The sequence below is a fragment of the Ochlerotatus camptorhynchus genome, unplaced genomic scaffold, assembly GCF_037179485.1.
Source record: "Ochlerotatus camptorhynchus isolate MF236.1 unplaced genomic scaffold, CSIRO-AGI_Acam_v1.1 ptg000957l, whole genome shotgun sequence".
In the NCBI taxonomy this organism is placed as follows: domain Eukaryota; kingdom Metazoa; phylum Arthropoda; class Insecta; order Diptera; family Culicidae; genus Ochlerotatus; species Ochlerotatus camptorhynchus.
The window spans coordinates 6,309-31,539 of record NW_027041398.1 but is presented as its reverse complement, the minus strand read 5'-3'; the positions used below and the strand labels follow the sequence as shown (position 1 = coordinate 31,539).

The following is a 25,231-nucleotide window of genomic DNA, read 5'->3' as shown; positions in this document are numbered from 1 at the left end:
ATTACAGCGTTTGCAGAATAAAGTAATGCGTTTGATTTTAAGATGTAATAGATTCACTTCCTCAACTTTTATGCTGGACGCTTTACAATGGCTGTCAGTGAAGCAAAGAATTGTGTTTTTGACTATGGTGTTCATTTTTAAAGTAGTTAACGGTTTGCTGCCTCGATATTTGTGTGATCGGATTGAAAGAGGAAGTGATTTTCATAGATATAACACTAGAAACGCGGATGAAGTAAGAACACCACATCTTTTGAATAATGCTTCACAAAATTTATTATTTTTCAAAGGTATAAATGTTTTCAATTCGATGCCTAGACACATCAAGCGTGCAACTACACTTACAGAATTCAAGAGACGCTGCATTTCACATGTAAAAGCTGTTTATTGAGCAGTTAATTTTTTATGAATGGATAAATCATGTATCTTGACAAAGTTATCACTAACGGATTAGTTTGTATGGAGACTGTCATCAAGACATTTTAGTAATTTGTGTAGCATATACAAAAAACTACATTGTTTGCCTCGATGGTGATGATGGGTTTTTAGTTTTTTTTGATTTTGTAGTAATAATAGTAAAAATAGCTTTGAGTAGTCGACAATGGTTTGAGCCTCACGCGCTGTATACAGGTATAAATGACTAATACGTGGAAATTGTGGCAAAAGCCTTAAATTAGTAAAGGATTGGCTGGAAGTCGTTTCCTTGGATATAGTCCTGGCACTGTGGAAGCTTAAACGTGTAAATCCCAGGTCACGTGTAAATGGAAGTATTGTCGAGGACTATACTTGGACTTTTGATAACTAGCTACACCTTTGAATGTTTTTGGTTGATGCCTATAGCATATTTAACAGGACATTTATATCTGTAATTGTAACCAGCTCGATTTTGTTTGCAAACCTGGTTAAAATGTTTATATTTAATTATCTTAAAGATAACTCGTCCAGCTCAAACCTTTGTAGGGGTAAGAGGTGGGACCATCATCATCATCATCATCATATAGTTAAAAAAAAAAACTTTCTTAATTTGAGTAAGTCCAAGCTGAAAATATTTCAGAAACTTCACAGAAAAGCAGAGAATTTCAGATAAATTTAAAGGTGTTTACGGGAATTCCATTTATTTCCGAGCAGCAGAACCGAGATCTTCAATAGAATTGAGAGTTTGAAGGAAGCTTCGAAAACATCAAGACAGATTAGAGAATCAACGGGTAGTTCAATTAATTTCAAGGAAATTGTAGAAACCTTAAGAAGTTGCGAGAAACTCATGGAATTTCCGGAAACTTTAGCAAAGCTCCGTGAGAATTTCTGGAACGTGATAAAAATTCTATGAACATCCGGAAAACGTGAGAGTATTTTAAGTGTGTTATATCATGGAGATTTCAAGAACTAAAAAAAAAACGCGAAAATCTAGCTGCATTGATTAGAGAAATTCAACGAATCTCCATTCATTAAAAAAAAGCGAGAACTTTTAGCAAGCAGTGATATCTTCAAGAAATTCCAGAGATCTTCTAATAAATTTAGATATTAATTCAGAATAATCCCATTAATTTAAGCAAATTTGCAGAGACTTACAAGCAGTTCCGTGGAATGATAGGGTATTCCAGGAATTCTATGATTGATTTAAAAACGGCAGAAGCGTCAGGGAATTATGAATTGATATCAGAAAATCTACCGGGTTATTAAATAAATTTAGAGAACTTCAGGTACCCATATATAAGTTCAGGGTAAATTAGTGAGCGTTTACAATGGTTGTAATACTTAAGAAAAATTGTCGAAACTTCAATCTTTCGCTTTAAAGGTTCATATCGTACATAAGTGTTCATAAGATACTTATTGAATAAGTCTAAAACATCAAACATTTATTTTCTCTTAGGTCACTTTTTAGTCACTATTTTTACAACTATAAGTCACTATTTGGTCACTTATTTCTTCAACATGGTCACTAAAATCACTATTTTTGACAGCAGTGATCGCTACCAGCCCTGGTGTGCAGTTTTGAACCCCTTTGGATACGGTTGCGTTTAAAGTTTGCTCACTGATTTGTGCGTGCGTTCGCTTTCATAGTTTTCGGCTGCATTTGCCTGATTAGCGCTGGCACTCTGGCTCCCGGGCGGTTATATGTGTGTGATTGGTGGTTTTCTCGGGAAGTTTTAGAATCGAGAAAGAAAACGCGATTCATCATGTTTGCAAGCATCAGAAGGGATGTCGCTATCTGCGTTGTTGGATTTTTTCTCCCGGACCAGAAATTTGTGGCATTGCGAGTGATAATTTTTAATTTCAGTTTATTGGCGAAAAACTGTATTGCGCTCATTGGATCTGTGACTCATGCCGTGACTCATGCCACCAGGTTCGAATCTGGGTTAGTTTCTTCAAAATATCACTCTCGCGGTGAACTGGGTGAACTGAAATGTTGTGTACATGTGTATGTGTGACTTGAAATAGAAAAGTCAAAAAGGCAATGCCAGCTAGCTGCCAAGCGATTGCTCAACAGCAGTTTTCAGCTTGAATATGCACTGGAAATTCTCTTGTTCACTGCTGATTGTGACCGCTGCCATTTTATATTTTCCAAAATTTATTTGAACGCACGCAAATTACGAACTAATTCATGACCATGAAGAAGACGTAATCCAACAGCATAATTACATATGATTGAGGAATATGGACAGTAAGTTGCAGAATCACTATTGAAATTGCATATTTCATCTTTGCCCAAAATTGTATGCAGTTTAACAAAACCGCGTTTGTCTCGTACCACATTTAAAAATTAGTAAGACTTGCGGTGATTCGGGATATTCATAGAACCATTTTCTAGCCACCCAGTAACAGAATCGGTCTGAGGATTGCATGTTATAGCCTCGGTTATAGCTATGCTCAAGATTCTATGCAATTAATAAAAAAATCGTGACTCGCGACTTTCAGTAATGGACAGTTTTCCCGGTGATTCTGGATATCTGGGGATCCTTTTTCCGACCAACCCAGTAACAGAATCGGTATGAGGATTGCATATTTCATCTATGCTCAATATTCTACACAAATCACAAAAAAACATTAATCTCTAGGCTGTCTTTCAATAATTGACCATACACGGGGTTTTCCGGGAATCTTCAGACCATAAGCCTCTAACTATTTTTCTCGGTCCAACTGACCAACTACAAGTCCAATCGATTCCCTATCTGTTTCACTGAATATTTTTTTATTTTTTCAGACTGGCTGATTCTTTGTTGTTTACCTTTTTGACATTTCACCATAATAATTTCACCATTGAATTAAAGAGCCTAAATTTATAAAGAGGCGACATGTCGAAATTGGAACAATCGATTGTCTGTCACAGTCATTCCAATCGAGCAGAAGACCTGTCAAATGGATAAGATGTCGCCTCTTTATAATTCAGGCTCTTTACATTGAATGTATGCGTGAAACTGATGAACCTCGAAAAAAATTCGGGCTCGAACCTAGTCGTTCTTCAGGTTGCTTGGTGGCGAACCGAGGTTGGTAACTGGCGTTCAAACTATCAGTTTGACAGATCTTAGGTTGCAACCCGGGTGAGGGTTCGCTTCAAACTAAAACGGCATCAGTTTTCCGTTGCTTTCGATTCCATCGGAAGTTAAGTATTTTCTCCTGCGGAAACGGAAAAGTCGGAGAATATTCTTGTTGTGCGGCAGATGGTGTTCTTTGTATGATATGAAGTAGAAGTGGTATATCAGAAATAAGTTGATGCGATCCTTGAGATGATTCGTCACCTATTCAATGGAGTATTTAGATGTCACGATCGTTCCAATACCACTAGCTTGCAAACAACTGGACGGGATTACTGGAAACATTGGATTTATATGGTGATACCTTGACATATGACATATATGACATATTATATTCTGTTAACTTTATTGCTTCGATTTGAATAAAGATTTATTGTTGACATTTGTAATTGATTATGATTCAAGTTGAAAAGACATAGAGGTTGTGTGCCTACGGGAGAAGAGGTAGTAACATTATTTTCACTCCCGCGGGTTTTCCCCTCAATCAATAAAAAAAATGATAAAACACAACATAATTCCTTCCTTTTAATTAGCTACGGGTGTGACAGCGATGGTGAGTTCAATATGTTATATGAACATTTCAAATGGTCCTATCTGCTTTGATCGATTCTCTTCATCGACTTTCTCTTTTCATAACCACAATTCAATCACATAGTTTGATAAAGGAGGTTCTTATCTAGCGTCCAAAACGTCAAATACAACAGGGAAAGGTTTTGCAGCTGAGTTGTTGGCGAAAGAGAAAGTCGATGAAGAGAATCGATCTATGCAGATAGGACCTTTTGAAATGTTTATCTAGAATTCGATTCCCGAGACTAGAGTCGGTGTATAATGAGTCACGCCAAGAGAAAAACAGTTGAACTCGCATCACGGTTTTCGAAAGATTCCCTTTCTTTTAACTTGGCAACAGAGGACTTCTGCATCAACTTCAAATGACTTCTAGCGAGGAAAAAAATTAACGCCTGTAGTAAATCATTATATCAGTGATTTTGTCGAATTATCTTAAAGAAAAATAGTAGAAATTGTCATTACTGATCATTACAAAACGTATCGCATGACAAATGTAATGTTCACTGCGTGTATATGATCATTTCTTCGATTATATTTTATATTTAATTGCAATACCTTTCGTGGACCTTTCATAGCATCGTAATGCTTGTTTACTTTGCACGATAGGTAGCCGGTTTGACAGTTCAATAGGTAGACTTGGCTTCACTCTTGGCGTGACTCATTATACACCGACTCTACCCGAGACATTTATGAGGGGTCGTAGAGTACTCTGCATCTCTCTTAAGTAAATCGACAGTGAGCATGCATAAGGGCGAATACGCGATAATCGATTCTCTTCATCGATTTTCTCTTTGCATTGCTACAGCTAAGCGAAATAATTTTCTAGAATTTGTTCAATGCAGAGTAGTAAAAGGTTGTATTGGCTATCAAAAGCAACAGCAAACGCACCGAGAAACGTTAAATCTAACGAGTTATTAACAAAAGAGAAAATCGACGAAGAGAATCGATCATCCCGTATAGGCCCTTATGCATACTCACTGTCGAAATGTTGGACTAACATACCTTTCCTATCCCTACCAGTTGTAAGGACGTGGCCAGGACAATCATTAAGGCCGGCGCACAATGGATAAGTTTTCAGGTTATTTGATAGTTAGCTCATGCATCATCTGTCAAAAAAAAAACCGGAAACTTATGCATTGTGCGCCAGCCTTTAACTGTTGGAGCGGGATTTGTCTTTATCTGGGAGAGAGCAATTGTTTCCTACTTACTATCTGTCCAGTAATAGATAACAGTCTTGCTCTCAATAGTTTTGAATTCGTACCACCTACGATATTGTGCAACTTGTTCGATGGTAATGCTAATGCTAATCATGCTTGGCATACACAGTTTTGGTCACGAACTGCTCATTTGCTAATCACCTATATTCTCGTTTTCGTTCGAACCGTATTTTGTACGGAAAATACGATTCGAACGAAAACAGGGATATGGGTGAATAACTTTGCACGCAGTTGACGAGACAGAGTTCATTTTGAAGCAGTAGATAGAATAGATTTTAAGCTTGTTATAGATACGTAAAAATAGCAGATTTTAATTCTAGTTATAAACTGTATTTGTTGTAAAAATGAAGTGAGAAATGCTCGCAGCACATCTCGAACTTTAAGTGTAAAAATTCATTTGTGTTGATTCTAATGTTAAGATTTATCTACTTTTGCATATCTATTAGACCTGTTCATTTAAACAGAAATGTTTGGGATGCACCGGGTCAACCGTGATTACTGTTCGTCATGTTAATTTGAACTTCTGTGCAAATTTTCAGCAAAATCGGTAATGATTTAGAGGTGCTTCAAGTTAATTTTATGTTTTTAAGGTAATTTACGGCTTATAATATTTTTATCTCGAGACTGAAACAACTAAAACTGCTCTAAAAACTTTCATAGCAAAGCTTAATGTACTAATCTACCAACTTTGTGACTAAAGGTTGATTATTCAAAGTGATTTTATTGGAGTTTGACTTAGTTTCATGCTCGAAGATATCTTAAAAAGTGATGAATTTTAAAGTATTTGTTCTACGAACTTTCCGAATGAACAGGTCTAATATCTATAGTAAGCTATGATTCTAATCTATCAATTACTTTAAAGAAAAACAAATTTCAACAACTGAGTGATAAGTTATTAGCAAATGAGCAGTTGGTGTGTACTAGAGTCGGTGTATAATGAGTCACGCCAAGAGTGAAGCCAAGTCTACCTATTGAACTGTCAAACCGGCTACCTATCGTGCAAAGTAAACAAGCATTACGATGCTATGAAAGGTCCACGAAAGGTATTGCAATTAAATATTAAATATAACCGAAGAAATAATCATATACACGCAGTGAGCATTACATTTGTCATGCGATACGTTTTGTAATGATCAGTAATGACAATTTCTACTATTTTTCCTTAAGATAATTCAACAAAATCACTGATATAATGATATACTACAGCCGTTATTTTTTTCCTCACTAGAAGTCATTTGAAGTTGATGCAGAAGTCCTCTGTTGCCAAGTTAAAAGAAAGGGAATCTTTCGAAAACCGTGATGCGAGTTCAACTGTTTTTCTCTTGGCGTGACTCATTATACACCGACTCTAGTGGGTACAACTGTGCATTTCAAGCATGATGCTAATGCTGAATGATGCGTAGGGTAATTTGTCAATTGGGTTCTTTAAGGGTATTGAGGTAAATGAATATTCGTTATCTGCATTAAAAATGGAACTCAAACCCAAAATTTCATCAATTTTGGTAGACTGGAACTATTTTAAATAAGAACGATTACATTCGCAAAAAATCACCTTATTAGCGCCCCTCGGTGTCACTTTATATGGGAGCGAGCTGACAGTTTGTCAGTTTAGTGTCAAACAGTGAAGTTAATATTTTGCTTTAAATCTTGATTTAAAAATCGAGCTGAAAGTGTGTGGGTTCGAAAAAAATATCTCTGTGCTCAGAAAACGAAGCTCTTTCAGATGATAGGGAAGAGCGCTACTTCGTCGTAATCGCCCATTTCCGTTCTATCGAGCAGAAGTCATCAATAATATCAATGATTTCACCATGCACAAAACAATAATACGTTTGTTCCGATGCGTTAGTTCATTAGCTACGACATAAATCCTATTAGAGCGCATTGTATGCATATTTACGCTCATTGTTCTCAAAACAAAAGAAGCGCTCCTAGCGCATCCCCTTTTTCTCCGTTTATCCGTAGGACGAAGGAAATCTAATGGCGTTTCAATGCGTTTGGACGGAATTGAAACGCGTAGGATGAATTTAGAAGCAAGAAGCAGTGTTAGATTTTTAATAATATCTCAACATTGTTTGACTCTTTATCAAATCCAACGGTACGTATGGAAAGGTGGATAAATTTAGAAGTTATCTTTGATGAAAACATTCCATGTTTTGTTCAAACGCTTTCCAAAAAGTGTGGTAAAGTGCGGGTTGTCCTTAGTAGGACGGAAATTAGATCAAAAACCCTATATAAAAACCGATATATTTTTCAAAATTAAAGAACCCAATTGTTGCACAACTAAGGACGCATTTTTTTATTTAGCAAAATAATGAGGTTGACAACATTTTAGAAGTTACAAGTGGGAATTCCTCAAGAAATCTTATATCTTATGTATATATAATAATTCTTTTGCCCAATTGCTGCACGGACCATTTGCATTGAATTTCTATTATCGCACCTTTTGTATCACATTATTGCACTTCCATAAAATATGTGTGGCACCACCCGGCAACACTGGTCAATTTGGTGTTTTTATTGGCTCGTCAACAAAAGAAAAGAAAGAACTCGAGCTATCACTAAGCAGAACAATCAACTCTCACGCGTGATTGTTTTACGATCAAACCAGAGTTGCGACCTATCACAATCACGATCGTCAAACAGCTGATGGTAGTTGCGCTTTGTACATTCCTATCAATGTGCTGGTCGAAGCTCTCTCCATGACCATCCATCAAGTTGACGAAAGAAATAAAAAGCAACCGGTGAATGTCGTCTTCGGTTGTGATTCATCACCGATCTGGTCATTCCCGACAATCACAACACTCATCTGTGCTCGTTTTGAAGCAGTTGCTGCTTTGCTTGCATATGTGAGTGTGTTGGCGAGTGAGCCCAACAGCTTCCGTTTAATGTTGCCTGCTTTGTTTGTAACTCACACAGTCGCGCCTGCCGAGACGAACTTGGAATGCGTAGGCATTGTTTTCATTTTCTTCTGTCGTTTCGTTTTTTCTCATGATCGTACTGCAGAAAGCAGAAGTCTTCACTGTTTTCGTTGTGCTTTTCATCATCAGCAGCGAGCGTAACGTTTTGCTTGTGAGCAGCGACCATAATTGGTGATTGTTGTTTGCCATGGCTCTACCTCTCACTGCGTGACAAAACGTTCTGTCAGCGATAGTCGGTTGATGCGAAGACGAGTGTCAAGTGAGTGTCATGATATTTTGCATCACTGGATCAAACACTTAAATAAATATTCAAAGTTACACAAACTTATCGTTCTCTATTCCGTGTCCGATCACTATATTGATGACCCGCGACGTCGCGAATCGCTGAGTTTCGGTTCGATTACATGGTGACATATCGATATTCGCCTAGTTTGATCTCCAAAAGTTTAACCTAAAACTGTAGAACGATAACGAGAGCAATGACGTCGCGGTAAAACCATAGAGGTAACTCTAAGACCAGAAGGTCCCGTGCGTTTTAAAGACTTGTCGACTCAAGCAAGATTGTTTATCTTGAAAAAATAAACAACTCTTCTGAAGAAGTCAAAACTCCGCAGCCCACTGTTTTCGAGTTATATGGAATTACAGAAAAAATGTGAAAATAAGTGTTTTAATTTTAAATATATTGTTTAAATGCACATAACAGTAGGCTGGAGGAGTTTTGACTTCTTAGGCTCTGAACCATTTGATGGATTATTTTAAATTTTGGTTAAAATTTGACAGATGGAAAGTTATCGATTAACCCTGCTATCCGAGCGTGGTTACTTATGACAGACAAGAAGTTAAATTTTGACAACCTTGGCTAAGTTCTTCTAAAAACCGATCGATCGATAGCACAGGGATTTTCGAACATAGAAAATAGCTTTCGAAATGTCACTTTTAACCACGAGTTAAATTTAACTCGGCAAATGGTTCACAGCCTTAAGAAGAGTTGTTTATTTTATCAAGATACACAACTTTGCCTAAGTCGTCAAGTCTTAAAAACGCCATTTCAATGCATTAAAAAAAGTTATAAAAAAATACATGCTCCACTAAAATGATGAAATCTCAAAAACACCAAAATATACCTCTCTCAAATTTTGATATTTTGTCTATCGAGTATTGCTTAATTTTTGCTGAAAATGTCAGGTTGCACTTTTTTGCGCTTCAGGAGATATTAAAGTTCAAAAATTGTTGTTTTTTTCGGTTTTTCAACAATATCTTAAAAATTTTAAGCTTAAACCAGTATGTTTCTTCACAAAAGTTATTTATTTAATGCATTTGCAAAAGAGAAAAATATAACATTATATGGTTGTTGTCAAAAAATCGAAACAGAAAGAAAAAACCATATTTTCAACATTTTTTTCTTTAATTCCATATAACTCGAAACCAGTAGGCTGTGGAAATTTTACGTCTTCAAAAGAGTTGTTTATTATGTCAAGATAAACAACTTTGCCGAAAACATCAAGTCTCGAGTCAGAGAAAGAAGTTAGATTGTGGCGCCATATTTGCGGAAGAGTTTTGTACTATTTGTTTATGTCAACCAGATGGTCCTTATTGTGAAGAGAAACTTTACCGAAGACACTAAGTCGCGGAAATGCTTCGTTTCGAAGTTATTAATATTGATCCGCTAGATTGCATTTCTGGCCCAGTGTGCGGTTTGAAACTAACGATTTAAAATTGGCTCACTACTTGACTAGCCTATTCTGCCGGTGTCCCATGTGACATTTTGACTTTTTTGAGGTTATGATGCACATACACATTTTTAAAATATTATATTAAAACATGCTGTTTATTCTAGAAAAAAAAAAAAATATATGCAGTAGTTTTGTCCCATTGCAAAAATGGACGCATATCTGTCCCACTGCTCCAATTTTTAATATGTATAAGAAATTCTTCAAAAGTTATAGTCTGTTATCCAAATAATTCATCGTAAACATATTACAAGATCCAAATGATTAGCCAAATGGTAAATTTAATCTTTGAAATATTTGGATGATACCTCGATAACGTCGTAAGCACATTAACAGTTCTGTTGCTACAACATATTACCAACAAATAAATTATTTAATGTACTAATCAACTTGCCGTGCTCTATTTGTACCTTTTCGTGACACATATGATAATTTGGTATTGAAAAACTATAGAGGAAAATGATGAGATTTTTTTTAAATAAAAGAAATGCATACAACGGTAAATAACTATCATTCCGATGCATGTTGCTTGGTCGAAAGACCAACTAAAAATGCTGTTTCGTCTTCTCCAATAACAGGTACGACTTAGTTGATTAGTTGTTAATCGAGTAATTAAAAAATGGGACATCACTAATTTTGGTGTGATTGTTTTGATAAAAAATGCGCAAAATTTCAACTCTGGCAAGGGGGCTGCTTAACCACAAAAACATCTTGCATACGGGGGGTATTTATTGGATGAAAGGGACCATGAAAGAGGACACTAAGGCTCTGAACCATTTGGTTGATTATTTTAACTTTTGGTTAAAAGTTGACAGATGGAAAGTTTTTGATGAACCCTGCTATCCGAGCATGGTTATTTCTGACAGACAAGAAGTTAAATTTTGACAACCGTGGGTTGAAAACCGTTCAATCGACAACACGGGGATGTTCGAACATCGAAAATAACTTTCGAAATGCCCCTTTTAACCACGAGTTAAATTTAACTCGGCAAATGGTTCACAGCCTAAAACGCTGTCCAGACTGGAGAGTTATAACATGTTATAACGGTTGTCAACTAATTGCAACACAGAAACCACCATCAAGATAGCGCTATAACATGTTATAGCTCTGTAGTCTGAACGTACTATAAAACAGAAACTTTTTCTTTCGACTGTTCTTAGTATTCTTCTTTGGTACGAGTGACGTTCACTAAGCATCGCATGCATCATCCGATGTCGGCCGTCGAGAGAGTCACCGTAAAGAAGGAGGAAGAGGCATCACTGAGATCCAAGTGTTATGTTTTTCCCAGATTCAGCAGTTGTGGAAAGCCAGAACCGTCTCGAGGTCTACCGTGCTGTTTGTGAGGCACACCACGGGTTCACCGCCCTGCATCTGGCGCAGGAAGTCTACCAACTGAATTACGACCTAAAATCTGTCGAAGATAAAGTCGCATCGTGGAAGCTGAAGCTGCTGCATGGGAGGACGTATCCCCATCAGTTGCAACAAGCGCATGTCGACAAAGTGGCGTCGAATAAGTGGCTGCACAGAAAAAAAAGTTGTTGAATATTACATCCAAACTGCTGCACAGAGATCATTCCGCCGGTTGTGTAATATTACGTTGTACGATGTACATCGATTTTGCGAACAAAATTACATCCATTGATGTAATATTGTATCTGCTCTTTGCTATTACATCATTATTTTATACATCAGCTTGAATTACGTTTATCGATATTACATTTTTTTTTGCTGTGTGGGACTTCCATTATAATTATAATAAAAAATTAAAAAAAAAAATCAGTAATCCATAAAATAGCGCGATGGGTGGTGCATACCGTGCTCGACATATTATTTCTACATAATGTCTTCTTATAAACGGTATCATAGATGGTGCGATCATACAACATAGAGTTGGGATGATATCCAGAACTGGTGGCTAGGCGCTTCATGTGGATCTTGTTTATGCGAGTCGATATTACTAAAATGAAAAACATTTAGAAATATTTTCACCGCTAGAAGCAATGTTTGAAGAGAAATTGACGATGTTGTGAAAATCTTCATACCACAAAACTACACGAAACGAAAATTAATTATGTGATTCATGTGTTTCACTTATAGATTTTTTTCCACAACATCAGCCTTAAGATAAACCACATAGGTCCTAGAAGAAAGCATAAACGGTATGTTTGAACATTTATAGATTTCATTTGACACATGATCTTCATTAACTTTGCTGCACGGTTGCTTGTTAGTTGACTTATACATTTTATGAATAATCAGCATTAGAAATTTTCCAAAAGGTAATAGGGGATTTCTTTCCGCGTAGTTTATTCACAAGTGGCGGGGCGACATCTGTTGAATTTGAGTGTGCAAAGTAAAAGTCAATTCAAAGCGAAACATTCTGCGAAACACCTTTTGTATATGAATGCTTCTTACCAAAAGCCTGTTCGCTAATAAAATTAAAAAAAATCTTACCGAAGGCAAATTATCTCAATACTATTACAAATACTGCATCAAAATACACAAAGCACACTGTAGCACTGGAAAAAAAATCAAACACTGTGACCGTTCGCGACGAGACTTCCGAGTGAACTAAAAATTTTGTTTCGTGAAACTAAGAAATAACGAGATTTGGACTTCCATAAAGGTGAGAAGCGTAAAGCCAAAGACGAAAGAATACCGGGATGCTGTGTATCAGGTCTTCTCGTCCGCTCGGGTCAGCAGGACTGGGACAGCAAACAGGTGCTCAGAGCAAAAAAAAAAAAAAAAGAGCTACACTCACGCAAGACAACTTCAGCTATAGCGGTACTCTGAAGATTTGTTTTTTGCCGCTCTGATGCTGGCTATTACCGCCGCACCAAAGTAGGTGGCATAAAAGCCACCGCGTGTCTTCCCTTCCGCTTTATTTTGGAGAAGATCATTTACGGGGCAGTTATCTCACGGAATAAGCTAAGCAAGGGTTATGTTGGTAATCTTCTCCGGTGAAAATCGTTGCCGAGGTGGAAAGAAGTCATTCAAAGCATATATCTTGGCTACCTTATTTGAGAGAAAATAAGAAACTCGCGTGTCATGATCCGAATGGGAGGCTGGCCCTGTTAAGAACATGAATCGTACGATACTAATGCCGAAGAATATATAGCAAATAGAGATTTGCAAAGTGTGATGGAGTACAATTTAAAGATTTCTTCAGAAATCGATCAATGCCTCAATTTAGTTTACTTGATATCAATTGAAAAATTTGACTTCTAAGTGTTCTAGAACCTGACATGAACCAATACTTTAGTTATCTTAGTCACTGCATTATTCACCCAACGTATCTATGTGAATAACTTTTGTTTCATTCGCGATACGTTCAACGCACGTTTTCAGCTAACAAATCTTAGGATTATTTCGCTGCTGTTGGTTAAAATCATTAACCGACGCGGTAGATAACAAACATTACTAATCCGTAGCTTCGAAAGTGCAGTTTCATCGATTAGTATAAAATTGTACTCCAGTTGCATTGTCTTCACCAGTTATTCACAGTTCCTTCGACCAGTGAAGATCCTCCAGACAACAATCAATCAACCATGAAGTGCGACGCCGTTATTGAGAAAGTCAAGGCCCGTGTTGCTGGAATCGACGCCAATGGCCCACGTAAAGTGCTTGGAGTATTCCAACTGAACATCGAAGCAGCTGATGGTGTACATGAGTTGGGTAAGTAACCAGCCCTTTCTACAATCCATCAAATTAATACCGGGTGATAATTATGCTATTCTTATTATTCGCAGTTGTTGATCTGAAGGGCCTGAAGGTATACGAGGGTAAAGCCTCGGGAGCCGATGTGGTGATCAACATGAAGGACGAAGACTTCATTTCCGTTGGAACCAAGGCTGTCTCAGTGCATGATGCCGTTGAACAGGGAAAGATCAAGATGACCGGCGACGAGGCTCTCTTCCAGGCTCTGGTTGATGCTATCTAAGTTAAACGGAATCGGCCTATCGAATAATAATCTAACAATATAAGTTAAGCTATCATGAAAAAAAAAGCTATCTTGTACATTAATTGAAAGAAACTCTTTGAAACGTTTTGGAAAATGTGATCAACAAAGTTTGCCCGATATGACGGGAAGGGATATAAGGGATAGACGAATCCAAAACCGCTGGACCAGATCGTCACTCTCCACTCTTTATCAAGAATTGTGTCGTTTCGCCTACCGTACCCGCCACTATTTTCGTCAATTGTCCCATGGTGGAAGGCATTCTCCTGAGTGCTTGGAAAACCCCTGCCATTACTCCCATACATTAGTATTGACAACATAGAGAACTATTGCGGCATTTAAATTTTTGAGTTGCTTGCCTAAGGTTTATGAAAGCCTCGTAGTCGATTAGCATTATCTACTGGGACCATGCACTTATTACGTGAGATTTTTGTAGGGATATTTCTATCCCAGCTCCTTGTTTGTAGTCGCACCACATACTAACTCAATTAAAGGAGTGCCCGAAGTTAACCTACCCAAAATATTCTGATCCACATTTTTCACGACATCCTTCGAAGTCTTGTGGTTTTTTCCCCTCTGTTCGGGACCTAGCACTACTGCGACCACCTGATCTATTGTAGTATATCCCGTGTCCTTATGTGTCGTATTACCAACAATCAATACGAAACTAACGATTTTAAATTGGCTCACCACTTTAGTAGCCTATTGGTCCCAAGCAAACGATTAACGTACCCTATTCTAGTTGAAATTCTATTTCTACACTATGTTTGTTTTGATTCGCTATGAAAGTTTGACAGATAACATCAGGGGTGTGTGGATTCATGCAGAACATGCAGGGGTGAGTGAAATAGCTTGGGACTGCTTGGGACCGTTGTTCTGGTACTGAGTGAGCCAAAAATAATAATGATTTTCTTCGGGACCCAGTGGTCTTAGAGTTACCTCTATGGTATTACTCCATCACTATTGTTGGATCGTTGAGTTTCGTTCGGATCCTCCCCAGAAAAAGACGTTGTTTAGCCTTTTTTAAGCTGCAAAGCATATTTATTGAAATTCATTTTTTTAATTAGTATTGTAGTTACTTACGTTAAAACACAGACAATCAGACGTAACTCTTCATTGTGTATCTTCGTTCATGCATTCAATGGTTGATTTGAATATTATCAGTTCCGCGAACTACTCGCCACAGCGCTGGCATCGGATCTTTTTGACGTTTCTATATATTCTATAGAACTTTTATGCAATATTGTTTACGCGTTAGCAAGCAAGCTTGTTTTCCGCGAGAAGCCAGAGAGATGTCGTTACTGAGGTTATATGTTTTGAGATACTCACCCCTATTCTGTATTTCGTTTCGAACGAAATTCTCATACAAAAAATAATTTTTTTGTATGAGAATTTCGTTCGAAACGAAATACAGAATAGGGGTGACTATGTTTTCAAGAAGAAGTTTTTCAAAGAGTTACGTCTGTTTGTCTGTGGTTAAAGTATCCAAAGTATTATTGGTATTATCCAACAAAAACAAATTAAACAAATGTGGTTGAATTTACTTGAAAGTATTATACGTTTTACTTGGAAACGGGACCTTGTTCTGACGTTTGCTCCCAAGTTGGCTGCCAACGTGTTGACGTAAGCTGTCAGGCAGAGGTGAGATCTTCCAATGCCGAGGGAACCAACTGCGACCGAGGAGTAGATGTGGCAGTGCTGCCAGTGCCCGCAACATTCCCCGACTCGTAAAGCTGCAGGTCCGCTTCCGGCTCAGCTTTACTCTTTGGTTGCATATCCAGCACAGTAATCTTACACACAGGACGGCTTGTCGTACGCGGCCATCACGTCCTGTTACCACCGAGATGATGCGACCTCGGGTCCACTTCCGGAGCCTTCGCCTCTTCAAACCATTTGGTCCGCCTCGAGATGCTTGGCAAGTATTCTTGTGTCCACCTCTTCCAGAACTGGTCAACCATTTGTGTTGCCATATCCCAGTTGGTACGGCAAACTCCTTGGGATTGCACCAGTGGTTTCCTTGCTCGGACAACCCCATCAGAACTCAGGTGAATAAAGTGGTTCGGCGTCAGAGCCTCTTGTTCCGCTGATTCTAGAGGAATAAACGTCAGTGGCCGTGAGTTGATAATGGCACTGACTTCAGCAATAATCATGCGTAGGGTTTCGTCGTCCGAGTTCCCCAAGCTTGACAGCGACGCAAGAGCAACCTTAACGGACCGTTCAAGTCGCTCCCACACTCCCCCAAAGCGTGGAGTGGAGGGCGGTTTTAAGACCCACTTCATATTGGCGTCGGTGAAAGTGTCAGCTAGACCGTTGTTAATGGCTTGGATTTCCTGCAGCAGCTCGCGACTAGCACCCTGGAAATTCGTCCCATTGTCTGTATAGATCTCACTGGGCGCACCTCGATAGGCTACGAAGCGACGGATGGCCATTTTGCAAGATTCGGTTGTGAGAGAATGTACAATCTCTAGGTGGATGGCTCTGACGTAAAGGCAAGTGAACAAGGCCACCCATCTTTTCACATTGCTGTGACCGCTCTTGACCGATATTGGCCCAAAGTAATCGATGCCAGGTAAACGGTCGACCACACTGGTTCAAGCGCGCTGCAGGCAAAGGACCCATCTTCGGTGTAACGGGTAACGCCTTCCGGACCTTACAGGTCTGGAAATTCATAGAGACCTGGCGTACCACCATGTGGAGGTTCGGTATCTGGAAACGCTGCCGGATCTCGTTAACGATTGTCTCGTTGTTAGCGTGCAGAAACTTCCGGTCATACCAGTCAACTAGGAGTTCGCTAATCCGGTGGTAACGTGAGAGAATGATGGGAAACTTGAAATCATACGACACACCCGATGCCGCTCCCATTCGGCTGTCGACGCGCAGGACCTTTCTCTCGTTGGTAAACGGTGACAGCTTGTAGATCTTGCTTGATTATCAAAATTTTTGGTAGCCGAGTTCTTGCTGAGCAGTACGGTGACTTCATCCGGGTAGGCTTCGGCTTGTACTAGACGCCAAAAAGCTACTTCTGACCGCTGGATTTCGTCTTGCTACAAGCTTCCAGTTTTCTTGGGTTGCCCCAATCTGCGACGACGGGCATTGTCCAGGACTCGAATGACGTATGCCACGGTTCTTAATAGACGTTTCTACTTGGAGAAGCGGCTGAAATCCATCAACATCCATCTCGATGAACAAAGCAAGCACGTAACTCTTCAGTGGTTTTCGACGGTCCTGCTGCATTCTTCTTCGGCCACTCTGCTTCCGGATGACGTAGAAACTCGGGACCTTGGACCCACCTGGCTTCGGAGCTGAGACAGGGACCCTTTCCCCCACTTAGTCGCTTCATCGGTCTCGTTTTGTTTCGAGGGGATCCAGCGCCAGTCTTCACCGTCCGTTTTGTTCAAAATCTCCCCCACTCGGCAAGCGACGAACTGCCGATAACGTCTATGGTCGTATCTTATCCAGGTGAGCACAGTTTCCGAATCGGTCCACAGTACCCGACGAACAATTGGTAGTGAATGAGCTTCGGTAATGGTCCTCGCCATCCTGGCACCCAAGAGAGCACCTTGAAGTTCGAGGCGGGGAATGGACAAAGCCTTGAGCGGCGCCACCTTCGCTTTTGCCATCACGAGGGCGCAGTGAACTCTCCCCTTAGCCTCTACCCGTAGATATGCTACGCAGGCGTATGCATCCTCACTCGCATCCGTGAATATATGAAGCTGTAGCGGACCAACCTCGATCGAAGCAAAACCAGGAAAATACGAGCGGCTGATACGTATCTTTGATAGCTCTCCAAACTCAGCAATCCATCGATGCCATTTTTCCTGGATTTCTCCCGAAACTTCTTCATCCCAGCCTGCCTGTGATCTCCAAATATCTTGTATAATTATCCGTCCGTGGAGTAGACAATGTGACAGCAGTCCCAGTGGGTCAAAAACGCTCATGACACACCGTAGCAAGTTGCGTTTTGTCGGAGTCACTTCGTCTACGTTAAGATCCACCTCGTACGTGAACTGATCATCGATTGGGACCCAGGAAATTCCCAGAACTCGCTTAATTGCTCTCTCTTTGCTGGTTTCGATAGACTTTGTATCTTGAGATCCCAGATCCCCGACTCGTCGAAGAACTTCCGCAGAATTAGAAAGTCAGTTCCTTATGGTGAATCCTCCGTTAGTGTGCACCTGCTTTACCTCTAAAGCCACTTCGATAGCTTTGTTCTCACTGTCGAAACTGTCCAAATAGTCATCAACGTAGTCTTTGGATACTATCCAGCTTTCCATGCTCGGTAATGGCGGCCTGTTTGTATGAATAAATGTATCCTTCACTGTGCTTTTTAACACTAACTGGAGGGCGTATGTTGTTCCATTTTCTTCTGTTCCTGGGAGAGGGAAAGGGAAGGGGTTGAAATTCGAACATCCAGATAGTGTCAAAAAGCACAGTGAAGGATACATTTATTCATACAAACAAGCCGCCATTACCGAGCATGGAAAGCTGGATTGCTGCGGCCGCTCTGGGGAAGGTTTCCTTGTGTTCCTCGGCATTCATGTTTTTAATGAACTGGGCCTGGCTCGGTGAACAGGTAGATCTAAAAGTCCCTACATCCATTATGTACACTTGGATTGGATGCGAGGGATCCTTCCGGAACAGGAACCTCTGTGAGTGGATATCACCAAGCAAAATGCGAAATTGGTGAAACATTTGCTTCAGATCGCCACAAACCGCAACCTTTCGCTCACGGAACCCGAATACGACTGTCAACAATGGTGTTAGAAGATCGGGACCTTTTAGAAGCATACTGTTGAAGGAGACACCTCCTGCCTTCGCCGCAGCGTCCCAGATGAGACGAATTTTCCCTGGTTTTTTCGGGTTTCGAACTGCTCCTAATGGTAGATACCAAACTCTATCGGAATTCGCAGACTTCAACTCTTCCGGGGTCGTCAGGTGTATATAGCCGCTCTGCAAATATTCGTCGATCTGTCGATGAACGCTTTCACGAAGTTCTGGATCAGCTTTCATCCGCCTCTCAAAGCATTCCAAGCGCCGCTTCGCCATACCGAAGCTATCGGGAAATTTGAAGTGATCGTAACGCCATAGAAGGCCTGTTTCGTATTGGTTATCGACTCGCCTGGTTGTCCGCTCCAAAATAGAACGAGCACACTTGTCGTCATTGGACTCTGGACCTTTGTCAGCCGCAACTCCTACGCTATCCACAGAGAAGAATTTTTTCACCATATCGTGTAGCTCGTCTTCTTGCGAACGCGCACAGATGTGAAGGCTCACCTTGACCGAGCTGTCGCCTTCCTCTGCCATCCCTGACAGCGTCCAACCCAGCCGAGTTTTGCTGGCGATAGGGTCGCCCAGTTGACCCTCTTTTACTTTCAGAGCCGCTATCAAACTGGCATTTTTGGAACCGATTAGTATTCCAGGGGAAACTGATTCGTAGCTACTAAGAGGCAATCCCTTCAAGTGTGAGTGTTGGTGAACCAACTCCTCGTAGTTCAGCGACTGCCGAGGTAGACTGAGATTTTTCACCGTGCGGGTGTCATTTAGCATGAACTTCCCAGACTGTGAGACACCACTTATCTCGACCGAAACTCGTTGAGATTTTGGTTCGTAGCGAGTGACGTTGCTTGTCCAGCTCATACACAGCGGTAGATCCTCGCCATCATCGATTCCCAAACGTTTAGCTACCCAGTCCTCTACCAGAGTCATGTTCGAACCATCGTCCAAAAACGCGAACGTTTCCACCGACTTTCCCTTCCAGAACAACCGCACGGGAAGAAATTTGAACAGAACGGATTGCTTTGGGTTGTGATGTGCATTCACCCGCTCACTGGTTTCACCTGCAGTGCCTGTTGATTTCGGTTCTTCTTTAGTGATATTGTTCTGCTTATGAAGAATTGCATGAAGCAGCTGATGATGACGCATCTGGCATCCCTCCGTTCCACAGATTGTTTGCGTTTTACACGGTCTACGAACATGCTTACCAAGGCACGTGCGGCAGAGGTGATTATCCAGTGATGTTCCGCATCCATCTTCTTGTAGATCGTACAATCCTTTACCTGTGGTTCCTCACACGCTAAACACAAGACCGGCGAAGGTAACTCCTGCTTCGACGATTGATGTTTCTTCGTTAAATCTTCCGCCGAATGAGCGTTTAGGTAGTTCCTTTCCCGCGCCTTATCACTCTTGTTCGACTTTGCCAAATTGGTATCAGCAATAACGGTGTCGTCAGATGCTGCAACGACGACCAACTCTTGCAATAACACTGGGTTGCACATATGTGCCACTTGGCCCGCCGCTTCGAGATGGTACAGCAATCCCGAACGTAATCAATGTTTCTAACCTATCTAGCTTTGTAGCCGGCACCTCTCGCACTTTATTTAGCAAATTGTGAATAATAAGCTCAGGGCGTCCAACTAGCATATACAAAGTGGACAACACCTGAGGAACGCATGCCGGTAGAAGCATCCGACTCTTGACTGCTTCATACGCCTTACCTTGCAAAGCACGCTGGATTCTCGCCAGATTCTCCACATCGGTATAGCCACACGCCGTAGTGGAGTTGAGGTACGCACTGTAGAATAGGGGCCAGTCCTCAGGATCCCCTCTAAACGGTGGCAAATCCTTCGGCATTACTTGTCTCGCCAACAACTGCTGCTGCGTTGGTGTCACTGCACTGGTGCATACCGGTACGGGTACGCGTACGCGGGCTGACCCAAGAATGATGGCTGACTTTGTAAAAATGGATAACCTGCGATTTGTGGTTGATAAACCGACGAAAGTGATGGCATCGTAGCACTAGTCGACACTGCATTCATCGTTACACCGGGAAACATCCGTGGCTGAGTCATAGCTGGTACCGTATTACAAGCTTGGAGTGCAGGTGCTGGAGGTATGTTGGTTGGCATCGAGAGTGACTTCATTGCTGGGATCATATTGCACGCTTGGAATGCTGGAACTGAAGGCATACTCATTACTGCCATCGACCGCGACGTCATAACTCTACTTTTCAGAATCGCTCCTAGACTCCTATAATGCTCGATTTCTTGTGCTGAGACCCGAACGGATGGCGCGGAACTGTAGGGCACAACTGCTGGAGGCCCCAAGGATGGAATAGACAGTACCGTCGAAATCTGTGGAGCGCTGATGTTAGCCCCAGTGGCGGGAATAAACGATTGATGATATGAAGCGCTCGCAGTCATTCCGGTGCATGATTTTTCCTCTCGCGTTCGAAATCGCCCACGCCAAGTGCTGCTTTTTCCTCTCCAATTCCAGATTGTGCTATATTTCCATCTCTCTTTCAAGACTTGCCTGATGCTCTTGCAGCTGACGAAGGGTAGCTTTCGTTTTCTCCGAAAATTGAGTAGAGCTGCTGCTGATGGGGCTGATTACATTATCACCGACTATACCAGCAACAGCGCCTAGAGATATTGCTTGACTAGTCACAGCAACCGAGATAGTCACATTTGGCAGTGACGTAGTTGGTGGAATTAAACTTGCTGTCGTAACGGGAAAGGCTAGTGGTGAAAGGGGTTTGGAAATCGATGCGATGCATGCTTCGCATTTCCAAGCTCTCACCTTCCGAACGCTGCCATCCACTCCCGCACATCCATAATGCATCCACTCTTCACACATCGAGCAATAGACCATATTATCCAAGCTGTTGGAAAGTTTTGCAAATCTTGCAATCATTGCGCTCCGTCTCCGGCATGATGAAAAGTTAATCCGAACGTGGATTTAAACTTAAATATGTTGGATCGTTGAGTTTCGTTCGGATCCTCCTCAGAAAAAGACGTTGTTTAGCCTTTTTAAGCTGCAAAGCATATTTATTGAAATTCATTTTTTTAATTAGTATTGTAGTTACTTACGTTAAAGCACGTTAAAGTATCCAAAGTATTATTGGTATTATCCAACAAAAAACAAAATAAATAAATGTGGTTTAATTTACTTGAAAGTATTATACGTTTTACTTAGAAACGGGACCTTGTTCTGACGTTTGCTCCCAAGTTGGCTGCCAACGTGTTGACGTAAGCTTATACACGGTAAGAAAAAAGTACCCAAAATTGAGTTCCTTTCACTCATCACGTGGCTTCCGTGGGGCTAGGTAAAATTAAGTTAAAGAAGAGAACTCAATTTTGAGTAATCCTGATCATGAATCCACGTTGACCAAGTTGACAAAAAATAATAAAACGGAGCAGACTGGAACCGAACCATGGACGTTGACATTACGGGGCCCGTGTGTTGACCACTCGTCTATCAACGCTTGTGAAAATGAAATGGTTAAAGGCACATAAGAGCAACCTCAATGAAAATAAACTTATATTTGAGTTCATTTATTATTACTCAATAGTTGAGTAAATTTTAACCAACGCCGCTTTTCTGATTCACTCAACGGCGGACCTCTAATGATAGAACCCAACGTTGAGTTTTTTTTAACTTAATTTTGAGTATTTTTTTCTTGCCGTGTACCCTTTGGAGTTTGGAAACACCCACCAAAGGCGCGCCCTTTTGTCAGTCAACATTGGATTCCTTAACAGTCCTATTATTGCGGTACGTTAGAAGTTCTAACGTCTCCGTACACAACAATAGGCTCCTAACGCTTCTAACGTACCGCAATAATAGGACTGTTTCCCTATCTCATTTTTTCCTTGTTTCAAGATCATCCTCGGTGGACAAAACCGACTCCTGACACTATCAACAAGTCATAAAAAGTAACAAGGACTAAGATGTGTTCCTTTGATTACTGAAAAATCCTGTTACCCTACTTTGAAGTATTCAGGACTAGGAATCGGTGGTAGATCTTACATCCTGTAACGTACCACGAAAAGGTAATCTACCCATGTTGCGGGGCAACCAACGGCAGTGGAGAGAAATAGAACAAGAATAAATTATAAATTAAAGTACATTTAAATGACTGCCGATTTCATCTGATATTCGGGCGTCCTTCACTATCAGAACCGATCCGCATCTAAAATTGAAGACCGTAACCTACGACATCGCTTCAGCCCCGTATCTAGCCACTCGAGTACTGAAGAAGCGAACGGAGAATGAGAAGGAGAGCTATACCCTCGCAGCGAAGGCAACCTGTGAGGATTTTTATGTCGACGATTTCTTTTCGAGCGCACAGACTGTCGCCGAAGCAATCGAACTATGGGAGCAAATGGATGCCATGTTCAACTCAGCTGGAAAGTGGGCGAGCAACTGCCCTGCAGTTCTAGAAGGAGTTCCGGAAAACAACCGTGTCTTGCATCCTTCGATGGATTTCGACAAGGGTCAGGCCATCAAGACACTGGGTCTACACTGGGATCCCTGTTTTGACCAGTTGAAATACGTCGTTCCTGAAGCGACAACCAAGTCTTCAACAGTCGTCACGAAACGAAGCGCACTTTCCTGCATCGCCAAACTGTTTGCCCCACTTGGTTTGGTGGGTCCGGTCGTAGTCATCGCGAAGACATTCATGCAAGTATTGTGGGGATTGAAAGATGACAGCGGAAAGCAGTACGAGTGGGACAAGGAACTACCGGAGCAGATGAAGAAACGCTGGGTCGAATACTACACCGAACTTCCCCGCATGAACGCTCTGCGGATTGATCGATTCGTCATACTCCAAAATGCTACCTGGATCCTGGACGGCAGAAACATCACTCGCCGCATTGTTCACGGCTGCATCACCTGTTTTCGAGCCAAACCGAAGGAAGTCGAGCAATTCATGGCTGAACTTCCAACTCAGCGTGTTATTTAGTTATCTTAGTAACTGCATTATTCACCCAACGTATCTATGTGAATAACTTTTGTTTCATTCGCGATACGTTCAACGCACGTTTGCAGCTAACAAATCTTTGGATTATTTCGGTGTTGTTGGTTAAAATCATTAACCGACGCGGTAGATAACAAACGGAACTAATCCGGACCACCTGCTATTTCGGAAATGCACTTTCATCGAGTCGTATAAAATTGGACTCCGGTTCCATTGTCTACATCAGTTATTCACAGTTCCTTCGACAAGTGAAGATCCTCCAGACAACAATCAATCAATCATGAAGTGCGACGCCGTTATTGAGAAAGTCAAGGCCCGTGTTGCTGGAATCGACGCCAATGGCCCACGAAAGGTGCTTGGAGTGTTCCAGCTGAACATCGAAGCAGCTGATGGTGTACATGAGTTGGGTAAGGAACCAGCCTCTCTACAATCCATCAAATTAATACCGGGTGATAATTGTGCTATTCTTATTATTCGCAGTTGTTGATCTGAAGGGCCTGAAGGTATACGAGGGTAAAGCTTCGGGAGCCGATGTGGTGATCAACATGAAGGACGAAGACTTTATTTCCGTTGGAACCAAGGCTGTCTCGGTGCATGATGCCGTTGAGCAGGGAAAGATCAAGATGACCGGTGACGAGGCTCTCTTCCAGGCTCTGGTTGATGCTATCTAAGTTAAACGGAAGCGGCCTATCGAATAATAATCTAACAATATAAGTTAAGCTATTATGAAAAAAAAGCTATCTTATACATTAATTGAAAGAAACTCTTTGAAAAGTTTTGGAAAATGTGATCAACAAAGTTTGCCCGATATGACGGGAAGGGATATAAGGGCATGAAGGCAGTCGAGCAACTCATGGCTGAACTTCCAACTCAGCGTGTTACCGCTCTCCTTCGTCGGTGTTGATTTCTGGGGAACGATCTACCTCAAGCCTCGTCACCGCAGAGATGCATCTCCGAAAGCTTACGTCGCAGTATTTGTGTGCTTCAGCACATAGGCTGTACACCTGGAACTCGTCGTAGACCTAACTATAGTCAAATTTCTCCAGGCTTCGTATCTCGTCGGGGTTTGTGTTCAGACGTCTACAGTGACAACGGTAAAAACTTCGTTGGGGCAGCGAATGAAATCCGGAAACTACTACATGACAAAGACTTTCAGCACACTTTCGCCAGTGAATGTGCTACCAACGAGATTCGTTGGCACTTCAATTTGCCCCGTGGTTCGCATTTCGGACGATTATGGGAAGCTGCAATCAACTCTGCACAGAAGCACAACGTCCGTGTAGTAAGCTAGCCTTCGACGACATGGAGATACTCCTCGTGAAGATTGAAGCCTGTCTCAATTCACGGCCGCTCACCAAACTATCCGAGGATCCGTCAGACTTCCAAACCCTCACACCGAGACACTTTCTGATCGGTTCGTCCTTGCAGTCCGTCCAAGACGTCGACTATGAATCGATTCCAGCAAACCTTCTCCACCAATGGCAGCTCATCCAGAAACTGCTCCAGGATATCTGGAAACGCTGGTACTTAGAATACCTCGCTTCACTACAACCATAG

At 41.2% G+C, this 25,231-nt stretch overlaps 3 protein-coding genes across 3 annotated transcripts; 2 read left to right on the top strand and 1 right to left on the bottom strand.

The window, feature by feature from the left end:
* Positions 1-13,453: 13,453 nt before the first annotated feature.
* LOC135715581 (non-specific lipid-transfer protein-like 1) lies at positions 13,454-13,968 on the top strand. The gene is made up of 2 exons (XM_065238793.1): positions 13,454-13,637; positions 13,712-13,968. The coding sequence occupies exons 1-2, from the start codon at positions 13,511-13,513 to the stop codon at positions 13,900-13,902; spliced, it is 318 nt and encodes a 105-aa protein (XP_065094865.1). The 5' UTR covers positions 13,454-13,510; the 3' UTR covers positions 13,903-13,968.
* A 4,401-nt stretch (positions 13,969-18,369) lies between these two features.
* Positions 18,370-20,550, bottom strand: LOC135715579 (uncharacterized). The gene is made up of 4 exons (XM_065238791.1): positions 20,415-20,550; positions 19,902-20,152; positions 18,634-19,800; positions 18,370-18,567 (listed from the first exon to the last, which is right to left on the bottom strand). The coding sequence occupies exons 1-4, from the start codon at positions 20,548-20,550 to the stop codon at positions 18,370-18,372; spliced, it is 1,752 nt and encodes a 583-aa protein (XP_065094863.1).
* A 3,336-nt stretch (positions 20,551-23,886) lies between these two features.
* On the top strand, positions 23,887-24,410 carry LOC135715580 (non-specific lipid-transfer protein-like 1). Its single transcript, XM_065238792.1, has 2 exons — positions 23,887-24,081; positions 24,155-24,410. The coding sequence occupies exons 1-2, from the start codon at positions 23,955-23,957 to the stop codon at positions 24,343-24,345; spliced, it is 318 nt and encodes a 105-aa protein (XP_065094864.1). The 5' UTR covers positions 23,887-23,954; the 3' UTR covers positions 24,346-24,410.
* The last annotated feature ends 821 nt before the right edge of the window (positions 24,411-25,231 follow it).

Bases quoted from the DNA above. Each gene is read 5' to 3' on its own strand.
- LOC135715580 (XM_065238792.1), top strand. From the start codon at position 23,955: ATGAAGTGCGACGCCGTTATTGAGAAAGTCAAGGCCCGTGTTGCTGGA. The intron at 24,082-24,154 runs GTAAGGAACCAG...TATTATTCGCAG, and splicing joins TGATGGTGTACATGAGTTGG to TTGTTGATCTGAAGGGCCTG.
- LOC135715579 (XM_065238791.1), bottom strand. From the start codon at position 20,550: ATGCCGAAGGATTTGCCACCGTTTAGAGGGGATCCTGAGGACTGGCCC. The intron at 20,153-20,414 runs GTAAGGCGTATG...TCGTCGTTGCAG, and splicing joins AATCCAGCGTGCTTTGCAAG to CATCTGACGACACCGTTATT. The intron at 18,568-18,633 runs GTTTGTGGCGAT...ATCCACTCACAG, and splicing joins TCCGTGAGCGAAAGGTTGCG to AGGTTCCTGTTCCGGAAGGA.
- LOC135715581 (XM_065238793.1), top strand. From the start codon at position 13,511: ATGAAGTGCGACGCCGTTATTGAGAAAGTCAAGGCCCGTGTTGCTGGA. The intron at 13,638-13,711 runs GTAAGTAACCAG...TATTATTCGCAG, and splicing joins TGATGGTGTACATGAGTTGG to TTGTTGATCTGAAGGGCCTG.